At 39.5% G+C, this 21,552-nt stretch overlaps 1 protein-coding gene across 2 annotated transcripts in view; it reads left to right on the top strand.

Annotated features, from left to right (window-relative positions):
* Window positions 1-4,015: 4,015 nt before the first annotated feature.
* Window positions 4,016-21,552, top strand: part of KITLG (KIT ligand) — a 52,323-nt gene continuing 34,786 nt past the window's right edge. For both annotated transcript variants that reach the window (XM_066183354.1, XM_066183353.1), the window contains exon 1: window positions 4,016-4,212. In XM_066183354.1, the coding sequence (XP_066039451.1) occupies window positions 4,198-4,212 (15 nt within the window). In that variant the 5' untranslated portion in view covers window positions 4,016-4,197. The remainder of the gene's footprint in view (window positions 4,213-21,552) is intronic.

The raw sequence follows: 21,552 nt of genomic DNA, 5'->3' as shown, positions 1-21,552 counted from the left end.
ATCAGTGATAGATTCCTCTCCCCCAGCCTGTTAACCTCGCCCTAGGTCTGAGATAAAACCATCTTTTTCTTATCTCAAGTTCCCTGTGGTGGCTTAATTTACAGTCTAAATTCCAAGTACCCATGAAGGCATATCCAGGGGGGCTTCAGCGGTTGTTGGTGGTCACAGATGCCATCTCTCCCATAACTTGGGGTGATCTTTGTTTGGCTTCTCGCAAATCAACCTTTAGAGGCAGGTCATGTGAATGAAAAAATACACCTGAATCCTGTGCTTTTATATGCTTTTTAATGAAATAAAAAGTGGCTCTGTAGTGGTGTGCATGTCCCTGTGGACTAAGTATTGATTGAGTCATTTGTTTACTCATTGACCAGTGATACTGAATAACTAACTGCAGAATTCCCCCTGTCACTTGTATACAGCACAAAAGATGTATGATGCTTAGAAGAAACTAACAGTCCCTTTGGTAACTGTTGAGCATAAGGCTCAATTAAAAATTCAAAATATGTACTTTGATAGAATATTAAATATTGGTTGTGGTTGTGCTCTGAAATTAGAATGTACAAGTTCACAATCACAAAATAACACCTAAAACATTTTGTGGTATCAAAGACAGAGACCTCTTAAGGAGATAGTTATCCCAATGTACTTCCTCAATATCAAAATAATTCATGTAATTTTCTGTAAATCTTGCAAGCTTGCAAGGTTTATCTTTTCTGTAGAAAGTCATTCCTCTACAATTGTGTACTTCTGTAAATAAAACCTAAAGAAGTTTGAGGCCATCTTTTGAGTTTCTTGTCTCTACATACCTCAATTTTAAATATATTTTTTTCAATTCTGTGTGTCTGAAGTAAGTTAGGAATGTGTGCACTTAGTACTCTATGTCCTTAAAAAGGACTGGTGAGAGGGGATTTAACTGAGCTGATGCTACACGCCAGGTCTCTGTGCCAGCAAAGCCCCTCATGCTCAGTCTGTAACCTATTAGACAGGATTAGTGTGCTATATTTCTAATATGCACACACTGGCGTTTCCCTTCACAGCTTAAATGGTTTCATAGGAGAATTTTTTTCAGTTTTACAAGCTGACACAGAACGCTTTTTAATCCAGCAATCTCAGTGGCTGAGGCTGGATGTGATCCTGCATATTCCCAAATTCCAGCTGTTCCAGCCAGCAGCCAAGCTATCAACAGACTGAGTACAGACATTCTTCACACAGCTGAAGCTATGGAAAGCACAGCAGATATTCCATAAAATTCCAGAATTAAAAAAAAAAAACAAAAAAAACAAAAAAAAAAAAAAAAAAAAAAAAAACCAAAACAAAAAAACCCAAACAAACAAACAAAAAAAACATTTAAGAGCCATTTAACAACCATTTCTCAGCTGGTAAAATGGTGTTACCATTCACGTTAGACTGGAAAGGCTTAGTTTTTGGTTGCTGGTATTTCTGTACAGGCTGAACTGTATTCCTGGTGAGGACAATCCTGCTGAATGGATGGAATTAAATCCTGTGAGCAGCTGGAATAACTAACCCCGTTTTCCATATCTTCCCTGTGAAGGAACAGGTTTTCACAAAACTATGACAGGGCATGTGTTCACCCCCAAGCATTTAGAAATGCAAATAAAGTAGGCCATAGAAGACTGAATGTGATTTGCAGTTGTGCTTTGAAAAGCTACCAGTCAATGCACTAATGGTCCATGGCTAATCAGTTCTCACCTGGCAAATCAAAAGTTGGTACTATGTTGGAAATGGGCAAGACTAATAAAAACATGCTTTCTTATGGGATATAGACATAAGATATTAATGAGTTTAAACCAGTAAATTCTGAATTTCTTAGAAAAGTCTTCCCAAACCAAAGTGAAGACAGTGTCAGCAGCAATACACTTGAAAACTGCCAACTCAAAAGGAAGAGATGAAAAGGGCACAACTCCACTATAGTTGGGTGTTAAACACAAGGCCAGATTCAAGAAGTCAGATTGGGGATGGAGAGAGAAGTTGCATGATGCCAGGGTGGTAAAGAAACTTAATTATGCCCAAGAGTGTTATTCTCTCTGCAAAACTACCAGTAAGGTAACTGGATACAGGGCGTCCACTAAAGTTTTCCTGTCATGAATAATGGTGCACTGTGATAGAGCTCAACATGAAGAAAGACCAGAAGTGTTTTCCATGAGATGCTAAGACAGACTGCTCTTTCACACTTTCCAGGCCTTCTCCCCAGGAGACTAAACTGGTCATCTGTTCTAAGGAGGAAATATGCCATAACATTTTAGTCTCCTGGCCCTATTTGCTAATAGTGTAGACAGTGAAAGCAGCTCTGGTTGATCACTGCTAGGTGATACACAAACTGTCCTTTCAGTGAATGAGATCCTTGATTTCTTTTGTTGTTACAGGTTTCCTCCCTTTCACTGCTTGTCTATTGCTTTAGAGAAAGACACTATTACTATATGCATATAAAAGTCTGACAAGTTCAACTCAGTAATAATAATGACGAAATGCAACCCCCCCCCAAAACAAACAAACAAACCAACCAACCAAAAAAATCAAAAAAACAAAACGGGAATGAATCCATCAGTACTGCCATGCTGCAAATAGAAAATTATTAACCCATTTTTCTGGATTGGATGCAGAAGCAAAGTGATACTATATGTTTATCTGCAAAATTATATTAGATGTTTATCTGATGAACTCCAAATATATAGCAAAACTGGAGATGAGTTCAAACCTTTCTGTACCTGAACAGGTCACCTTTACTTTGGCAGAAATATAGTCTTTAAAAAAGTTATCATTAATTCTAGGTGAAAATTAGGCAGACTTTTCTAATGAAATCTCTTTCTGGATACTCTGAGCATGCCTAATCTCCTTTAGGAAATGACCATTGACTGGGGCAGACTATTCTTTCTTCATTCTAATGCTCTTTAAATTTTCACCTAGTATGGCTGTTTCAGGAGATACTAGTTCCATAAACTACTCGACATTACATTTAATTAATACCCAAAATTGAATCCATATTAACCTTGGGAGCTGCCTTCTCTAAAGAGGACTCAAATTCTGTGGCTATTGCTGTGATGAATTGGCCACAAGACTCCAAGCAGTAAGTCGTCGCTTTTCCACACCCTATACTAGTGCATTATTTACACGGGATGCTAATTGTAACAGCATGTGAAATGACTTTCAGGATCACCTTTGCGGAAGCGTTAGGAGGCACTGCTCCACAATTTTTCCGTGTCTGGAGCAGGTAAAAGCAGTTTCGAAGCTCCAGCTGAAATGCTTATCCCAGTGTTTAACTCGCGTTCACCGAGTATGGGAAAGCAGCAGTGGAATGGCAATGGAAACCCGGGGCTGCCGCCTCGGCCGCGCGCGCCGCTGCAGCGGCTGCTGCGCTGGGAACACCGGGCACCGGCCGGGAGCCCCGCCAGCCTCCGAGCCCGCTGCCCTCCCCGCCGCGGGCCGAGGCGGCGCCCGGAGACGAGTTCAGCCGGGGGGCAATCCCCTTTTCACCAGCGTGGGTGGGGGGATCCAACCCAAGGGCTTGGCTCGGCGCCCGCAGCCTGGCTGACCTCAAATGCCGCGGCGGTGCGCGGCTTCCCTGCACGCTGCCAGAGCCCTGCGCGGGCAGGGCCGGAGACCCCAGCTCCGCTCCCCGCGGTCGGCTGGGATTGCCTGTCCCGGGCACCGCCGAAGCCCCGGCACCGGGCTGGAGCAGCCCTCTGCACCCACCCAGCGCCCCCCGCCCCGCATACCCACACCCCTCTCCACATCCCTGCCCGCGGCCCCGCTCCCCCTCCAGCGCTGGCGAGGGACAGCCTCGGCTTGTTCCTGCCTCCAACTTCCCCCAAGTTAACTCGGGTTTCCCCCGCCCCGCAGGGTCTGCCTGGGCTCCCGGTCCTCCTGGAGGGCGGGAGGGAGGGGAAAGGCGTGTCCTGCTTGGGCTGCCGCCGCCGCCGCTGTTGGAGGCAGATCAGAGATATAAAAGACCTGGCCGGGGGCCGGCGGTGGCTTTAGTGAGAGCGGACGCTCAGGCGCGGGGAGGGGGCGCAGCGGGGCGCGCGGAGCGGCGGCGGGACGGGCGGAGGCAGCGCGGGGCTCGCCGTGGGCAACCCCAATGCGTGGACTATCGGCTGCTGCATTATGCTGGAGCTACAGTTCCGCTGAAGGGAGTTTGCACACGGCCGGCTGGGCTGGACTGCAGCGCTGCCGTTCCTTATGAAGAAGGCACAAGTGAGTGCGGCCGGGCGGCGGCGGCGGGGGGCACCCACCTGCCCGCGGGAGCGGGGCCGGGGCCGCTGGCGCGGGGAGGGGCGCGGGCCGGGGCAGCCGCCGGGCGGGGAGTGCGCGTCCGCGGGGGCGGTGGCTCCCGGGCTGTCCGGGAGGTGGGGGATACCCGCCGGGGATGGGAGCCGCTGCCGCCGGGGAGCGGGCTTAGGGGAGCGAGGTGAGGGGGAGAATAAGATTACCGCCCGGTCTTGCCCTCGGCGTTCCGCAGCCCGTGGAAAAGTTGCAGCAAGCGGCCGGACCGGCGGCCGAGCCTTGGGAGGTCTCGGAAGGCACTGGGAAAAAATTGCCGTGGTAAATCTGTTGTCTGTGTTACCCTGACGAGTGCGAGAACATGAAATAATCGGGGGCAGCAGTGCAGTGGCTGCCGTTCCCAGTGTCTCCCCGCACGCCGCTCCAGCGTGCGGCGCCGGGCGGGTGCTGTGGGAACCCCGGCATTTCGACCTTCGTTCTCCCGCATCCCGCCGGGAAGTGCCGCTCAGTGCCGCTGCGGGGGTCCCTGCGATTATTTCTGCAGGTTCTGTAGATTGCAGTCACTATGCTGTGCGTTTTTTAGAAGGAAGCAAGGGACCGACATGAGTGGAAAATTGTAACAAGAAGCGGCGCAAGGAACCTCTAACAGGACAAGGTTTAAGGCTGGACTTCGCAAGGTGCCGATACTCTCTACCCTGGCAGACCCCAGCGAGAGCCGGGACTGCTCCGGGAGAGAACAATGCATGGAAGCGCACACCGCTACCTCTGCGCTGGGGGCTTTTCCCTCCTCCCACATTTCTGGGTTAGAAGCGAGATACTTTTTGCCTTCGTCTGTTTCTTGGCAGTTGCTGGGTCACCTCCAGACCAGTGAAGGCACTTGGAGACTTTATTTTTAGTGATGCTGAAGTAGGGTTTTATCTGATATTATCAGCTCTGGATTTTAGCAATATATATCCATTGCTGTTATTCACATTATATTACTATAGATGCCTTGAACAAACACGTTTCAGACCCTGTATACATAATTATTTGGATGCACTGAATAGATTATTAATTGTGAAGGGTCTCCTAAAGTCTGAGAGCTGCATTTATGTGTTTAAGAATGAGGATTTATGAGTGAAAGCAGTCAAGCATTTCATTGCGTTTGAACTGTGAACTTATAAAAGTCAACTGATTATTTTTGCAAATTCAGAGCAAAGCAGGAACAATCCCTCTCTCCCTGTAAGCTGGGAAAGACAGGCAGTCTTGGCATTCAAGACCATATGGCTTGACTCAGGGGCTCACAAGCTGTAGCCTGTGGAACAGCTTCTTGTCATGGTGGTGAAGCATCTGTCAGCCTTCAAGCAGTTATGCTTCCTGCTTTTTAGAGGCACTGACAGACTCCTAGTTCTCCAAAGGGTTGTTTCCTATATTTTAAGGAGTAGCAAACAAATGTGATACCAAACCATTTATCATTCCAAGGGGATCAGAGCAAGAGATGCTTTGAAAAGACTTGCCATTAGAACCATGAAGACCCTGTGCAAGGAGAGAGATCAACTGAAGTGGGTGCAAGAAAGAGGAATTAAGCACATGGGGGCACTCAACACATTGAAGTAAATCTTGATCTATTTGCACTCCTGTGGCTACTTCTGTCATTGTCTAGACTGGCAACTGTCATAGTGAAAAGAACAACATTGGAAAACCAGGAAAGAAGCTAATATTTCTTACAATGAAATATCATGCAATTGACATAGGACAGAAAGCAAGAACTACATTCTAACTGAGCCTTGCAAACACTTGGTAATGCCTGGATATTGTTTAACATAAATCAGGGATTTTGATCTTTGAGGTAATGTTGCATAGTGATAATATATTGACTCTGCTTAATGGAAGGCAATTTGCCAGTACTGCAACTGCAAAGAACATCCTGGAATAAAAAGTCATATGGAGAATAAACAGCAGATGACCTGAAAGACTCAGGGGTGGGGGAGAATTTTGTAAGGCTTGTTTAGTGATCTTTTTATTTATTTCTTTTCTTCACCTGCTTTTATTATTTGCCTGCAAGTTTTTATCTCTGTGAGCTATTTGGCGCTTGGCTTTTAAAGCAAAGCCAGTAACCCAGTCTTCTCCTGACCCAGTTTTGCCATTGCACTGAAATCTAGTTTTTCCCTTTATGCACTGCATGTCAGTCCTTCAGGTATGGTTCTGCAAGCTGACAGTGCCATTCTCCAAGTTTTGTTATGTGATTTAATGGCATGCTGGCTCATGTAATCACCATATTGTATGAAAGTTAAGAGCTGGCAAGATGCAGCCCTTGGCTTCATATGGGCAATGCTCAGTATGCAGTATGTAAACACAACACCCATTTATTAGAAGCAAAGGAAGGAAAAAATCTCCTTACGCAATTCCATTTGAGTGTTGTGGGAGCTGACATGAAAATGAAAGTGCTCGTTCTCTTCGGTGTGCCAAACCTGAGATTAGTCAGTCTTTTAAACACGCTATAAAACCGCTTGTTTTGTGTTGGTTGTGTTTTTTTCCATGTGTTTGTGGGAATAGGTGATGGATGAATATAAGGTGAGTGGCAAGGGGTAGTGCTTCTCTTAAATTTTGTTGTTTAGCCCATGTTTGTATTGCCTACCCAGTCATATGTAAACCTGCAAAACTGACTTTTCGTAAATATTACCCATGCTGAAATAACTGGCTGCAGGGAACATATGAAGTACAGATTTCTTTGCTGGATGGTTTTAGTTATTGACAAATGTAAATAGTATCAGACATGTATTAGTATGTGAATGAAAACATGAGAAAACAAAAATGGTGTTAAGTATTTTATTTTATTGAAGCTGGTAGCATGTTTAATATCAGAGATCATTGATAACATGATAATGAAGACATTAATTCTACTGTATGTCTGAATTAAAGCCTGTTTAGGAGTCCAGATTAATGAGAACTTTGGATCATATTAGTATAAAGTAGTAGGAAATAATTGTCATCTAATTTCCTACACTTATCTAATAACCACTGGGTGAATGATTGGTTGCTGTTTCTGTTTAAATCATGTTTAAATTATACAAGGTAGATCGATACAGTAATGATTTTTAATTTCATTAGGAATTTTCTGCTCTATATGTATTTTGCCATTATTGTTGCTGTGTGGAGCAGACCCCATTTTGATTGGAAGGTGAAAATAGCATCAGGTCTAAGACATCACTGCATGTATTGCCTGGAGAAGCCTCTTATGGTTCTTACTGCTTTGCAGCCATACTGTGGAGCACACTGTTTTGCAAACTGGGGAGGTCAATCCTTAGCTTTGCGCTATTTCATCACCACTTGAAGAAACAGTTAAAAGTGAGATCATGTGGTGCAGGCATGGGGGTCCGAGTGCAGGTTCCTCTGTTGCAGGGCCATTAGCTGACTGCTGCTTCACAGTGGTCAGTGGTCCTGGAAGGATCTCTCAAGCAGGTCTTCTGAAAGGTCGCCTTTTGCTTACCTCCCAGTCCTGAACTTTCACTGCTGCTAAAGAACACTTGTAAGCATTCAGGGGCTGCAGTATTTGGTTATTTTTCTTCACTTCTGCTGCAAAAACCTACACAAAAGAGAAGAGCAAGTTCAGGACCCTCAAGATCATATTTAGTCCAAGCCACAAGAGCCACCCATTCTCCCACCTGTGATTTGGCACGTGTATAACAGTCATTCATGTGTATTTGTTAATATTCCAGTGAAGAATTTCTAGGAGTCCAGCTGGGTATCTCAGTCCAATTCTACCTTCACTGGCTTCTCACTGGTTTTGGGCAGCAGAGCTGGGAAGTCAGGGAGGGATGTTGTGTCCTGGCAGCCTTGGTGCTGGGCCGGGCAGTGGGCTACACTCTTCAGCTTAGACTGATGCTCTGCGAAGTCTGCAGGTTTAGTCTGGGCTGTCACAAAAGGATGCATGCATGGTCTACAGCATCATCTCTGGGTTTGTGAACAACCTTGATTCAGTCCAGACTGAAAAGCTAATCTAGAAAAAATTACGTGAGCATACACACCAGAGAGAGACACACGTTCACATATTTTCTTGGGTAGCATCCTAAGTCTCTGGGAAGGTTCTGACTATCTAGTTTATCTTGTTGAAGCTGTTCTGTTGAAGGTTTATTTGTTCAATCTGGAGGATGGCTTACACATGAGCTAAGAATGCGGGGGAGACTGTATTTCAGACCACAAGTCCTAATTCACAGATTGTGAATCATGCCACCCTCTGAACCTCCATTGAGAAAGATTTAAGCATTTTCAAGTCATAGTCTGAAAATATCAGTCTGTCTGTCATATCTGTTCTTGTAGTTTGGCCAATCCCATGTGACTGAACCTGGCTTCAATCACCTTAACTGTCTTAGTGACAATAAACCCTTGTCCAGTGTCTTATTTAGCAGGCCTGCCTTTCATTTGTTCTGCTACCATCAGCTCCAGGCACGTCAGTTCACTGACAGTTGAGGCCAAGGATAAATTTAGTCCAATTAGCTCTGTCATCTCTTCTTTAGATATACCTTGAGAAGTTTTCAGAAGCACCCTAAATACAGCTTTAGAGATATGTTAAGTGTATGCAGTGTATTTATGGTGGACCTAGATTCTGAATTTGCTCTTGGTGGAATCTCTGTAGTTGATGTAGTCAGGATGACTTGTACTGATAACCTTCCAGTGTCCTTCCTCCTAAATGAATTACACTATTTTGTGACTTTTCTCATTAGCTTGTGTTTGCTTCCTAGCAGCAGACCAAGGTAAGATCCTTTTATGTTTGCAGCATCATACATCATTGCTGGATGAATTCTTTGGTCTGTTTGGTAACGCATGACCTCTAATTACTTTTAAAAAAAAGTTATTCTGGCAGTACAAGTCAGACTGTAAAACTAAGTTGTGCATGTCCTGGCAATCTATCTGTTTAAAACACAAAATTAACTCTGTGCAAAGCATAGAGCAACTGCTTTTGTAAGAGTTGTTCCAGGACAAAAGAATGAACTTGATGATGTGTATACAGCACATTCTGAAAATGTGGTGTAATACACTGATATAAAAATTTCATTTAAAAGAAATGAATATATTTACACTTTCTATATTATATTAGTATATTATACTGATATAAAATAATATATCATGTTTAATGTTGTAAGTGCCTGTAAATGTGGAGGGTTTAAAGTGTGTAGGAAAGTTTCTTCCTCCATTTCATGTTGGTCCAAAATAATTCCTGTCTCTTTATGGGGATTTCATAATTGTATAAAGTGGGAGTATGATATCAAGGTGCTGGCTTTTGTGGTCTAACTGAAGTAAGACACTAAGGAGTCAGGCATGATACATTTAAATTAATAATATACTGTGTATATGCAAAATAATTCACTAAATGAAAAGAAGTGCTTAGAAATTTAGGGAGGTTGAAATTCAAACATGCTAATTGTCTATTGTAAAAAAAGTTCTAAGTTCCAACCCTCTAATTTCCACTTTCCATTTGCTCATTATTAAGTGAACTCAGCAAAATTTGTCTTTTACATTAAATAACAAGCAGACAACATTATGCATTATGTCTCTAAACTGATACAGATCTGAATGTCAGTTCTTCCTGAGATTTGTTTTTCTTTTACTACTTTGAAGCAGGCAGGAATAAGGAACATTAGTCAGCCAGATGAATTTATGAAGCTTGTATAACACTGCTTGGCACCCTCTTTCGTTTGGATTAAAAAACATGTACCTGAATAAACAGAGCTTTTTGGTGGTTATTTTATAAAGGACGGAAAAATATATCTCCAGTATTCATAGTTGGTGTCTTTTTCAAGTTACTGTGGTTCAGCAATGTGTGGATTGAATTTCTGTTCTAACAGCCAAAACTACCAGTGCTGTATTTGACACCAGTTTAAATGATTCTGATGGGCATTGCTTTATTTTCTAGGAAATGCAAACCTGTCTTATAAACCATAAAATTAAATACTGTCACTGAAGGTGCTTTGTTCTTCTGTATTATAATCACTGGCTAAGAATGTGCCTTAGATTTGCCATGCACTCTCTAAAAATTCTGGCCATAATTGCAGTCTGTTCCAAACTGTTTAGATATATTTCTTAAGTGTTGTTTTCCATTAATAGTGTAATACTAGGCAGTGTTTCAGGCTACTAAAATCAGTGAAAATCTTGCTATTTTTAAAAATTTACTCCAGTCTCAAGTCAGATGGTGTTCATAATACTCCATCCATTTTCTTCTGGATATTTCTTTCCTATCATCATAACTCAAGGCCACATCTGAAAATGACTGCAAGTTTCTCTCCTCTTCCCCTTAAGACAAAAATCTACCTTCATTTCTTTGTGCACCTTTCCTGACTTCTGCTGTGCTTAAGTCAGTGCTCTCACCTCTGGCAACAGAACTTCTGCACTTCTAGTATCCACATTACTGAAGGTGTGTCTGTCAGCATCTTGTTTGCTCCCATACAACTTAAGCTTTATCTCCAGTGTATGTTCTTGACATTTTTTATGGCATTTTTATTCCTCATTACCTTTTGGGGCCCACTTCAAATATTAGTCCTCTGAATAACCTGTTGCCACTGTAGAAACAAAGTGTCTTTTTGGACAGCATTAGAATGAATCCATTGTTCCTTGAAATGTGTTGGGTTTTTTGTTTTACAACACTTGCAATCTATTATTACAGTTGGAAGAGCCCTCTGAAATACTGGTCTGCCATTTCTAGAAGTGACAATGCCTTTCTTCTCTCTAAAGTCAGTAATTTTCTTAATATATTAAGAAAATTCTTGGGGTTTTTTTTTGTTTTGGTTTGGTTTGGTTTTTTGTTTGGGTTTTTTTTTTTATTTTTTTTTTATTTTATTTTTTTTTATTTTAATGGTCAGGTACTTATTGAGACCAAAGGAAATCCTTTTATTGCTTCCCCCTGTGCCTCTCAACTTTTTTACCTAACCGAGTGAGAAATACCTGATTTGGTGCTTTCATTGTACTTTTAAAAAGTTCTGGTCTATTAAGTTCTTTAAACAATTGAAATTAATTTCACCTTCTCATTCTCCTCAGTGCATTAAAATAAAAATCTCTTCTCACATGCAGGTTTTAGAGATCAGCTAAACATTTGCCAGTAATGGTCAGGTTCTCTACAGTACTCTTGCTCATTTCCCACTGTAACAGAATGTTGTTGACATTTGCAAATGGCCTGAGACATATGTGAAGTTAATCTGCTTTTAGCCTACTAAAATCTGCTTTATTTCTATTGAAACACATCCATTGCATCCAAGAACATTATTTCAGTTACTGTTGAAATAGTACCTGTTCAAAGTACTATAATCTAACAATTATGTTCTTTTTGGCTTTATTCAGTATGATGGAATTGTCTTCATAACATACATTCTCCATTACTTATTTCAAAGTAAATGGCACAATTCCTATAAAACTGGGAAGATTTTTTTTTCCTGTAAAAATTGATGTGTCACTCAAGTAAACTTGCTAAAAATTTGTATCAATTATGAAAATGCATAACTAGTCTTACTGGAATTTTATAGTGTAGACATCGAAAAGTATATATGCTCTGAGGGGATTTACACTAATTTTCTCTACAATATTTTCTGTAAGATTAATTATGGAGGCCAAAGATACTTCATACTAGGCCGTGCAAATGAATGTCTCTTCTTTTATAAGAATAATCCTAGGAAGCATTTGAGAACTAGGTGTAAAAAAAAATCCAAGAAATCATATTATATTGTTTCAATATTAGTATAAGTTTTTCTATCAGCACGTCTGTAACAAGGATGCTGTTGAACATGTACCAGAATAATTTCACTACTGACCGCTGCCATTCTTTCTAATTCACATGGATACTTTTGACCAAATGTAAAGCTCTGTGTCACACTACAGGCAATTTACAATTCCATTTTTAATGAGCAACCCCTGTGAAAGTTATCAGTAAAAGTAAGGTAAAATAGCTGTTTTTTTCAAAGTGTTGTATTCTGTTGTATTGTTGCAGATGCTGTGAGAATACCTAATATTTCATATCAGTAATTTAACTAAATTCATAATGTGTTACTGGTGTAATAGTTATGTTTTATAGACATCTGTATCTAATAGGCATTTATGTTTCTTCAAAATTGTACAGATTTAGGGAGATTTTTTCCTCAGATTTTCTTATAACCAGTTATGTGTGCATTTCCATAGTCATACCAAACTATAAGCTGAATGATTTAACTTCTTTTTGTAATGTTTATGCCATAATTTCTGTGTGTTTTAAGGAAAGCCGGAAGTGGAGCTTTAGGTTTAAGATTAGATATTTACAGTTCTCTCTAGTTAGCATAACTCAAACAAAAACATTGAGATATCATGTGAATGGCATTCATATAAATTCTGTGGTCACAATTCTGTGATGATGGAGTTAGCTGGGATTTATCCTGCATCTCTTAAGCTGAGAACGCTTGCACATTGGTATATATCATAGTAATGTGCCTGTTCTTCCTGGACACATAGGAGAATTGTGGGGAAATGCTGGAGTACCAGAAACAATTTGAGGGAGTTTGTAGTTGTTAGTCTACACAAATCCCAATCAAAACCAAAAACAAACAAACAAAAAAACCCCACCAAAAACCCTCTAAACCCATCCACAAACTACCAGGATATTAAAAATACAGTTTGTGTGAACAGATCTAAAGTTAAGTGCAGGATATAAATTGTAAGTTGGGCTAATTTTGAAGTAAAGACAAGGTGATTATAACTTCATAGAAATAGGTGAACATGGTGTTTTTTTTCATTTTCTTAAGTATGTAGTGTCTCTTAACATATCAACTCTTAATTCTTGTCTTTAGAGTTAATGAATATTTCCAGAGTTGAAAAGAATTTTTCTTACCAGCTTGCCTCTATTGTTGTATTGCTAGCAGATCTGACTGTATTTAATTCGCTTGGTAGAAGGCAGATGGGAACTCCATATTAATAAAGTTCAATGAAAGGAATATAAAAGCCCAGTTTCTGTAAAAAAAGTGCATTCAATGCACTAAATGTATTTGTGTTTCAAAATGGATGAATAAGTAGAAAGAATGGAAATTACTTATTTAGATCCTTAAAAAATAAAGATGTAAGAAAAAACCTAAGTAGCCCCATAGTGTAGCTCTCATCATAACAGTTTGAGGAAAAGAAATATTTGTGACAGAAAGCAAAGTGTAGGAACAAGTCATTAATTTGTAACGTGGCAGAAACCTAAAAGGTAATGTTCTCTAATTGTCAGTAACCTCATATAGTTCAATCTGGTAATAGGGTTCATTGATTGATAACAACATGTGCAAGATACATAAATTACTCAGGTTAATTGAAACTAAAAGAGTTTCTGAGGAACTTTGTAAAGGTTTAAGGGAGATGGAAGAACAGATGGCGTGATGGCAAGTGGAGTTTGTTGTGTTGAAGAGCAAGGGGGATGCATTTTGGAAGGAATGTTTTGAACTAATTGTAACTGAATTAATAACGGCAGTTTCAATTACTTCTAAAAGCTACTTACAAGCTCTTATTTATGTTCTTGTAGCAATGCTTCATCAGGAAAATGAATGAAAAATCCCTATATTGTGCCCATACCAGAAAAATTTGGACAGCATATCAGGATGCAGTGGAAGCAGAAAGAGAAATTTGAAAGGGGACTGCTTTTGTGGTAGTGATCATCAGCCATCCTGAAAAATGTTCTGGTCTTCCCATTGAAAAAAAGAGCATTACAGAAATAGGCGTCTTAAAATAGGCAAAAGCATTATAAGGGAGCAATTTGCATATGAAGAGAGACTGAAAGTTGATCGCAAGAAACTACTGAATGATATGCAGAAAGTAGTAGAGAGAATGATTGATGGACACTACTGATCCTTTCTTGGTGCAAGAATAAATAAGTATTTGACAGAAGAGGCTAAAACAGGCAATGCTGCCTTAACACAAAATTACCAGTCTGGAAAGGTTTTTGACACTAGATGTAAAATAGCTTGAAATGCAGCTTGATGTGTGTTAGAGTGAGCCCAAGAGGTCACATCCAGAAAGGGATAGTCCTTGTCTTCTCATCTTTGCACATCTCATCTCCTCCTCCGCTCATTCCTCAGGGATTACTTTTTGTCTCTGAGCTGAATTGGCTAGTCACTGTCTTTGAATTTACTGGCTTGCTTAGGGGTCGGGTGAATGTCGGAGGGAGGGAAGCTGCAGAGAAGAAGCCCTCTCGCAGCAGCAGGGCGCTGTTAGATGGCTTCAGACCATCCCATTAGCCTTGACATAAGAAAGAGGGATTATACACTTAAGTAGGTAAAACACCATGGTTATTTTAGTTTACACTCTGTGCATGAAATGTTTCTCATCTTCTAATTCATGCAATTCAGAAGAAATTTTTATATAGGCAATATATTCTCTAAACCTGAATGATCAAGTTTCTTCAGTTTTCAGTGGGCACCAGACCAATCATGTACTGATCTGACACTTCTTATTTTCCAAATCTTCATTGCCTTAATTGTACAAGTCAGATTTGGCCTAATTATAAACTCAGTTTCATATACAACCATCTGCCAAAATTACCATCTGTAACAATTCAGCCTTTAGCTTAGAGGAAAGGAAAACACTTTAAGATATATTGTAGCTGAACTTCAATTACATGTGAAAGTAATGACAGCTGAGATGTTTACACTGAAAGATCGTTCTTTTAGCATGTGACTATCAATGGTGAGAACTCAAAATTTCATGTAAAGTTGTTGCGCAGCTCTAGGTGTTGAAAACCAGTGGAGTTTCCATGCACCATCCCTGAAAGACACTCTTGTACAGCTAACCAGTGTTAGCAGGAAAAAGCTGTTAAAAGTGTGTTCGCTTGTAGATGTGTATAGGAATTTAAAATATGCTTGAGTTTCTGATGCAGTAATGCAGTTGCTGGATTTTTGTCTTAAAGAAAGCATTTTGATCAGTCCCATCCTATTTTTGCCATCATAAACTTACATTTTCCTGGAAAAACCTTACACATGAGTTGAAATTCTTAAAATGGCCGTTCTGACAATTTGCTTTCTTAAAAAAAAAAACAACATACGTCTCAGAAATAATTTCAGGAAGAATTTTTAAAATTAACAATGGCATGGTTCATTTTAGAACATCTTGAAAAAGAAATTGATGCTTGTTTTCTACTGTAAAAATTTGCAGTTAGAATAATAATAACAACTAAAGTATATTTGGCATATGAAAATGCTTTTGGTTTGGATCAAAAACCTGGAAAAAAAAAGTTGATGTTTTCTTACTATTAGACTAATGTAATTACTTTAAGACACGGCATAATGTGTATTGTAATTCCAGCTTGCTAAGGTAAATGGCTTATTGGCTGCCCAGTGCTTACGTTGTCTTGCAAGCATACTTAAATGTTTTGAAGATTAGTTTCTAATTTGATGTGGCTCTTACCTGATTTGTCTGCAGTCTCACAAGCTTCAAGGCATTTGAGAATAGTCTCATCCTTTTGTCTATTGCTTTGGATAAATATTCTTTTCACAAAAAAAATATAGATCCATTCTAATAACAGGATAAATGTAATGTATCCTTTTTACAGATCATTACCTTAAAGCTAAATTGTTCACTTTGGTTTTGTATATGTATAGGAACACATGCAATTTAAATTATGTAGGAAATAAAATGTTGTCTGACATGTGAGAGAACTGAGTTGAAATCAGGATCTGGAAAAAGTTATGGTGCTTGTGGGGCATTTTTCCCAGTTGAAAGTGTTTTAAACCTGATTTTGTCTTACTCTGTGTTATTTGTAAACAGCTGAAATGAACTTGCATGATTCTCACTAACATTTCTTGGAGCACTATTAGTATGTGCAGCTCAGCTTCTCAAGTAAACTGAAAATAAGTACATATTCAAGATCTAGTGAAAATGTATCATTTTAGGGGAAGTGGAAGCCTAGCGGTGTTTTTGTGATCAGCTCATTGAAACTTTGTTTGGTTATTGACAAATATGGAACCATGGGCTCCAAGTTTTTGAATGGAAAGGTTTAAACTTACGCATTTCCCAGTGAAATACCTTGACAGACATTATGTGGCTGTCACGTAACTGCTGCACCAAGAAATGCTCTGTACAAAGAACAGAACTTTTGTTGTGACAAAGATGTTCAACATGTTGAAAGTCCTCAGGGATTTTCTTGTATCTCTTGATAGAGGAAGATGAAAACTTAACCCCCAGGACAGGAGATGCAGGTTTCATCTTTCTGGGTTTTTTTTTTTAGTATGCTGGCTCTTAAGCAGCTTGCCTGTAGGTGCTTTAAGTCTTTTCCCCTGACAAAGTATCTTACCAAAACCTTTGGCAATTTTTGTAAAAATTGACTGTAGATAATTGTTAAATGTCTGCAGGGGCTGTTTATGGCACCAGAAACTGACTTCATTGCCTAACAACATGTTTTATTTGAAACAGACAGAACATGATGTGGAAAGGATTATGTATTTTATTTAAATCTCAAACTGTTTCTAGCAAACAAGGCATCATTTTGTGGAATTTTCCTCATTCATTCTCTTGTGGCACAGTGTACAAGGTGCTTGTAAAACATAGCCTTCAATCTGTAAAGTCATGTTTCTAAATCATGAATGGCACATCATTAATAGACATTATGTGAGATATAGCAAATTTTGCGATGAAAAAGAGTGAAAAGGAGCAGAAACGCAGGCTTCACTATGGAGAGCCATAACCTTGCCCCATTTCTGCAGCTGAATTGTGTAATGGCACTCCTTCATGCTACAGGAAATCAGTGCGTTCAAAATACTTTTCATCCTTGATACATGCCCCAAGGTAATCATTTAGGTTTAGAATAATGCTTATAAAAGAATCTTTTGAATTCTGAAAGAATGAATAACAGTTTTTATTAATTACGCTTAAAATTTTAGGTGTCACTACTGATGGTAGAAGGAAATCTAAAATATCTCTCATTTATTTCCCAAAACATTTAATGCAGCTGTAAAACAGAATGACCTTTCTTTCATCAGTGTTGTTGTTGGTGTTGAAAACTTGCACCACAGGCCTGGCCAACCATCGGATTGGTTTGTTGTTTTATTTTTTTCAATCTCTTTGTCTTGGTTTGATCAGGGATAGCGTTAATTTTCTTCCTAATAGCTATAATAGAGTTGTGTTTTGGATTTAGAATGAGAATAATGTTGATGACATGCTGATGTTTTTGTTGTTGCTAAGTAGAGCTTGCCTAAGTCAAGGACTTCTCAGCTTCTCATGCCCTGCCAGTGAGAGGGCTGGAGGGACACAGGAGTCTTGGAGAGGACACGGCCAGGACAGGTGTCCCAAACTGGCCAGAGGGATACTCCATAGCACGTGGCATCATGCTCACCATATAAACTGGGGGGAAAGCTGGCTGAGGGTCACTGCTGCTTGGGAACTGGATGGTCAGTTGGTGGTGAGCAACTGTGCATCACTAGTTTTGTTACTATTGTTACCCCTATTCTTCTTTTTCTGTCCCCTTAAATTGTCTTGATCTCCACCTATGGGTTTTCTCACTTTTACTCTTCCAATTCTCTCCCAGATCCCACTGTGGAGGAAGAATGAATGAGCAGCTGTGTGGTGCTTAGTTGCCATCTGGGATTAAACCACAATACTCTTCAAAATACAAAATCACTTTCCTCACCAATATGTATGTTACACCATAATTTGAAAAGTTCTCAGCTGAGGTTTTTGGGGAATCAAAGTGAAAACTTTTTATTTCCTGTTTCAAACCTTTTTAAGTTGATGCAGGTGCTGCTGTCTGGAATATATCCAAAGAAGCCAGCTTTTGTGAAAAGTAACTTTGGAATACTTTTTAGGTCAACAGTTACTTATCAATGGGAGAAACTGCTCTGACTAATGAGGAGGGATCCCATTTAAAGGTTGCGTGACTTAGTGATGGTTTGCTTGTCTTCACTTCAGAAGCAAACACCTGGTTGGAGACTGCACCCATTGTGACAGTTGTAACAATACTTAGTAAGAGTTAGGGCAATCCTTTATTTGCACTTTTTGGAGAGGAGAGTCTGTGAAACTAAGGTACCATAGAAAGCAAAGAAATAAAATTTGTAATCTGAGAAGAGGTAAGAGAGAAAATTTTGTTTATTTCCATGAGGTTTGGGGGGAGTTTATGTTGCTTTTTTTCATGGAGCAGTGAAAGTCAAATGAACTTTTTAATTATGCATAGTAAAGTCTCAAATAGCAGGGTTGATTTTTATACATACATGAAGACAACACACCAGAAAGATGGGAGTATAAATACACAAGCAAAGAAGCAACATTGCTGTGACAATGCGTTGATAGAAACCGCTGTCACTTGCACTGGACAGTACCAGGCTTTTAACCATCAGAGCAGTGAAGATCTGGGCTAATTTCCCAAGATTCACTTCAGATCCTGTTTAGTTCTGAACACCTCACTACAAGGAAGACACTGACGTGCTGGAGCATTTCCAGAGAAGGGCAGCAGAGCTGGTGAAGGGTCTGGAGCACAAGTCTTCCAGAAGCTGGGGAGTTGTTTAGCGTGGGGAAAAGAAAGCTCTGAAGAGTGATACGTTCTCTACAGTCACCTGAAAGGAGCTTGTAGCCAGGTGAGAATTGAAATCTTCTCCCAAGTAACAAGCAATAGAACATGAGGAAATGACCTTAAGTTGTGCCACGGAGTGTTTAGATTGGACATTAGGAAAAATTTCTTCACCAAAATGATGGCCAAGCACTGGCACAGGCTGCCCAGGAAGGAGTTATCAAAACTGGAGATATTTTAAAGATATATAGATGTGATGCCTAAACACATGGTTTTAGTGGTGGCAGTGCTCAGTTTACAGTTCGACTTGATCTTAGAGGTATTTTCCAACCTCAATGATTCTGTGATTATTCCCTCCAATCCCACTTTACTCCATTCATCCTATTTTATCTATTCATATTAAAAATATAAATTATCAAAGGAGTGGGATACAAAAAAATGTTATCTGGAGCCTACCTGTCCCAGGAATTACCTGAAGTTCACAGTGACTTTGAAAAGTGATACCTGCTGTGGCATGGGACAGATAAAGTTAATGAAGAGGTTTATGCTCCAAGAATACGAATCTTCTGAATGTCTGTCAAGGAGGACTGGCTAAACCTATTGCTGTATGTTGGAATTCAGGTTACTGATGTCATTTGCCTTTAGTAGCAGATGATGCCAAAGACATTCTGGATGGACTGCAGAGGACCACATATGCTTAATGTTGGTCATAAGACCTTCACAATGAGAGAGAGAATGAGAAAAGCTTCTGGGGCTGGATCCCACGACAAAAACCATATCATTAATGCAAACTCCATTTCTTCACCTTATCCTGAGTGTTCTTGTAGATCACTAATGTAGAGAGCAACCATAAAAAGTCAGGAAATGGAAAGTCTTAGACTATGTAGTGATGTGAAAAATTGTCATCCATCAGCACTGTCAAAGCTCATACTGGTGTTGGCATATCCAAGAGCTCCAAACAGTGTTCTTTAATCAAAGGTAACCTTGTAATTCTAAAAATGTAATACAGTTAAGGTAATTCTAAAAATGTAATACAGTTAAGGTAGGTGCATGAAACACAGTCTTGACTATACTGGCATCTAGTTTCAGTCTGTGTTCAGCAATTACCCTTTTGTAACAAGGTCTCATATCGAACAAGTCAGGTAAGTTAGTTCTGGATTTATATCCCAGTAAAGATACAATGCCTGTCAGGGATGTTATCAAAAAAATTCGGAGTCCAGAAACAGAACAGTGTATTTCTGAGAACATGCCTTTGGTTTAAAACTAAGTTAGTGATTCTGTGACTTATATTTCAAAAATTATTCCCCGCTTATACAAAAGAAGTATAAAAGGATTGAAAAGAAAAAAAAAAGGCAAAAAAAAAAGCACCTAAACTTTTCATTTTGTATAAGGATTTTTTTTCTGATGTTTGCTTTCCACAGGCTTGAACATGAACTGAAAATTTTCAGATTTATAATGCAGTTTATTTTCTAACAAAGTTTCTGTGCATGAAAGAATAAGAATCCACTTAAACATGTTTTGTTTTATACTAAGAATGGTGTACAAGGGAGGACATTTTCATCATGTACGTGGCTTCTAGTATATACCAAGTATCAAAATCGCTGTTGTTTTCACTTTTCTAGATGATTTTATTTATTTTAATTTATTTTGCCAGAGTTCTTCCAACCCAAACACCATATAATTTGTAGCAGATGGTTAGAATTAAGGATCCAGTACAGAACTTCTCTAACAAGTCTTATTTCCTTTCATTTACTGGTGCTTGAAAGTCCAAGATTAAAGAAGATTGCTTGATATATTTTTTCATTAAAATTCAAAAGAAAATTCCATATAGTGGACTTTTTTTTTTTTATGAACTTGGCAAACAAGCAAGGCTTCTGAAACAGATCTTTAGAAAAAAATCTTTAACTAAGTATTTTGTCTAAGAGAATGTCTTCATTCCCTGAGGAAGTCAGATCATCCACCTCCATACAGTGTGAGGAGCTTGTCCTCCCTACAAAGATAATCTTGTATGTTATGTTGCCTTCCCCTTTAAATTACTTAAAAACGCCTTTGGATCTGTGCTAGAAAACTCTTCCATAAGTTCCCAGCAGGGAAAAAAAAAAAAGGCAACTTCCTCTTTGAAGTTTGTGGGAGGTTTTGTTGAGTCAACTGAAGTCTGGTCTTCTGCTTATTTCTGTTTTGATTGCGCATATATTTGGATTCAGCGCCTTTGTTACAGAACAAGAAAATATTGGTCTTTATCACTCTGTAGATAGAAAGATGAAAAATTTCAGTATTGATCCTGGATGTTCACTATCGAATTTTACAAGAAGTGGAAAAGAAAATCTCTCTTGCCAGTACACATGTCCTAAAAAGACTGCTAAGTGCAGGACCTCTGGAGATGCTTATAATCTCTGGTTTTGATTTAATAGGAAGATTTCTTTCAAAATATAGAAGTTTTTAAAATTTTTGTCCTCTCTGAAACTGAAACACTTTTGTCTTTTAAATCTCCTGGCTCTTTCACAGAACTAGAATGCCACCTGATGGATTATTATCAGTAAATATTTATTCAGGGGCTTTTAACACAACTTCCAGAGGCAACATTCATGTATAATTACCTTTCCCTTGGTAACTTCACTTCCCAGTACCTGGGAACTAAACAAACTGGCTGTCTTCCAGGACAAGTTTAGGATGCATGGAAACTGCCTGAATCCCTGATTGTCAAGTGAGATTAAAGAATGGACAAAATTTATTATGGATCAGATAACATTTTTAAAGAACCAGAGTTTATATTTTTAGGACAGCCAAATATTTTGCAATGGCATCTTTATAGAGATTCAAAATCAATATGTTAATTTACGCATTTAAAAGACTTT

Source organism: Chamaea fasciata, unplaced genomic scaffold (genome assembly GCF_029207755.1).
Source record: "Chamaea fasciata isolate MVZ Bird 193981 ecotype frontalis unplaced genomic scaffold, bChaFas1.0.hap1 SCAF_5, whole genome shotgun sequence".
Lineage (NCBI taxonomy): Eukaryota > Metazoa > Chordata > Aves > Passeriformes > Sylviidae > Chamaea > Chamaea fasciata.
This window is presented reverse-complemented; position numbering and strand designations above follow the sequence as displayed.